The 1,865-nt window shown below is 43.5% G+C and overlaps 1 protein-coding gene across 1 annotated transcript; it reads left to right on the forward strand.

Moving 5' to 3' along the window:
* Nucleotides 1–613: 613 nt before the first annotated feature.
* LOC104957562 (thyrotropin-releasing hormone receptor-like) lies at nucleotides 614–1,614 on the forward strand (the record flags this gene model as incomplete). The annotated part of the gene is made up of 1 exon (XM_010785206.1): nucleotides 614–1,614. A coding segment is annotated over exon 1 (783 nt), but the record flags the coding sequence as incomplete, so codon positions are not given.
* Nucleotides 1,615–1,865: the final 251 nt, after the last annotated feature.

The raw sequence follows: 1,865 nt of genomic DNA on the forward strand, positions 1-1,865 counted from the left end.
CATCAATAAAGACCATACATTTGACCACTTAATACACACATGTTGAATTCATATTAAGGTGTTAAAACTCTACTAAGCTAATAATAATAATAATAATAAATAATAATATATTTTATTTAAGGCTCCTTTCATGACACCAAGGACACCGTACAATTTGTTAAATATTCTCAGAAAATATTCAAGGTCAAAACTATTATGCAGGCTGTACTCAATTGGTTAAATCAGATTATAAAATAGTATCAACACAATAATGCCAAATGGGACTACTTAACATGATGCTACAAATTGTTGCCTATTTTTTTAAGTTGTTTATGAATTATTTAAAGTGTAACCTGATGTTTGTTCTTCTCATCACATAAGATGATAATGACACAACGATGCTGTTTCATGTTGGCGTTTGAGCAGCTTTGATGGAGGGGGAGGTCCGGTGAGGAAAATGTAATGATGGGCTAATCCCCTCGCATGCGTAATGAACGCTTGTGCCAACATCAGGGCTCAAAACCAAAGTGCCATCTGCCTGACAGACACACTTTGTTCTGACGAGAACACTGCGACGCATCGCTTTTTACGCACCACACCACCACGGAGGTACAGCTGATACCCAGCAGCTCTTTGACACATTATGATATTATTATCTTAATAGTATTTTCACGTGCAGCACACGTTAAGGTGCTATTCTGAGTTTTTTTAGATCGATAAACACTTTTCCCGGACCTGCAGAGTAGATTGATCTCCTTCCATCGCGCGAAAAAAGCTATTCGATGCGCCAGGAGGCAACATAACCGCTTAAAGAAGTCAACTTTTTCTCTGATCTTGAGACAAATCATCAAGATGGAAAACTTTACAACAGCTCGGGAGCTGAACCACACTTTGGGGGTTTGGACGGACCACAGCCTCCAGTACAAAGTGATAAGCTGTGTGCTGCTTTTCGTGATTTGCGTTTTAGGATTCGTTGGCAACGTTATGGTCATCCTGGTGGTGCTCACTACCAAACACATGAGGACTCCCACTAACTGCTACCTGGTGAGTTTGGCGGTGGCTGACCTGATGGTGCTGAGCGCGGCTGGTTTACCCACAATAACAGAGAGCATCTTCGGATCCTGGGTGTTCGGACACTACGGGTGCCTCTGCATCACCTACTTCCAGTACCTCGGGATCAACGCCTCTTCCTGCTCCATAACCGCGTTCACCATAGAGAGGTACATCGCCATCTGCCATCCCATTAAAGCGCAGTTTCTGTGCACCCTCTCGAGAGCCAAAAAGATTATCCTGTGCGTCTGGGCTTTCACTTCCCTGTACTGCGTGATGTGGTTCTACCTGTCAGACATCCAGGAGCTGGTGTACGACAACATCACCATCATCACGTGCGGATACAGAGTGTCCAGGAAGTTTTACCTGCCCATCTACTTTTTTGATTACGGAGTTTTCTTTGTGGTGCCGCTGATGCTCTCCGCGGTGTTGTACGGACTCATCGCCAGGATCCTCTTCATCAACCCGCTGCCCTCCGACCCCAAAGACAAGAAGAAGAACGGACACAACAACCACAGCAACACCAAGAGGACCAGCTGCAAGAACTCCCGCCACTCCAGCTCCACCGCCACCTCCCGCAGACAGGTGGGTGCTGCGACCCTCACACACTGTGACACACCAAGCCATTGAAAAGATGCTGATGCTGTGTCTGAAAATGTCGGGAAAGTGCAAATACATTGTCCTTGTACTTGAGCAAGTAAAAGTTATAGTAATTATTTTACACATGCATAGGAATACATACAATAAAGTGTATCAAATATTTGAAATTATAATAGAAATGTGTTACACACTCACAAATGCATTACTACAATGATACCATTATATGTTTTTTTTTT

This window comes from Notothenia coriiceps, unplaced genomic scaffold (genome assembly GCF_000735185.1).
Source record: "Notothenia coriiceps isolate Sejong01 unplaced genomic scaffold, NC01 NC01_scaffold00027371, whole genome shotgun sequence".
Lineage (NCBI taxonomy): Eukaryota > Metazoa > Chordata > Actinopteri > Perciformes > Nototheniidae > Notothenia > Notothenia coriiceps.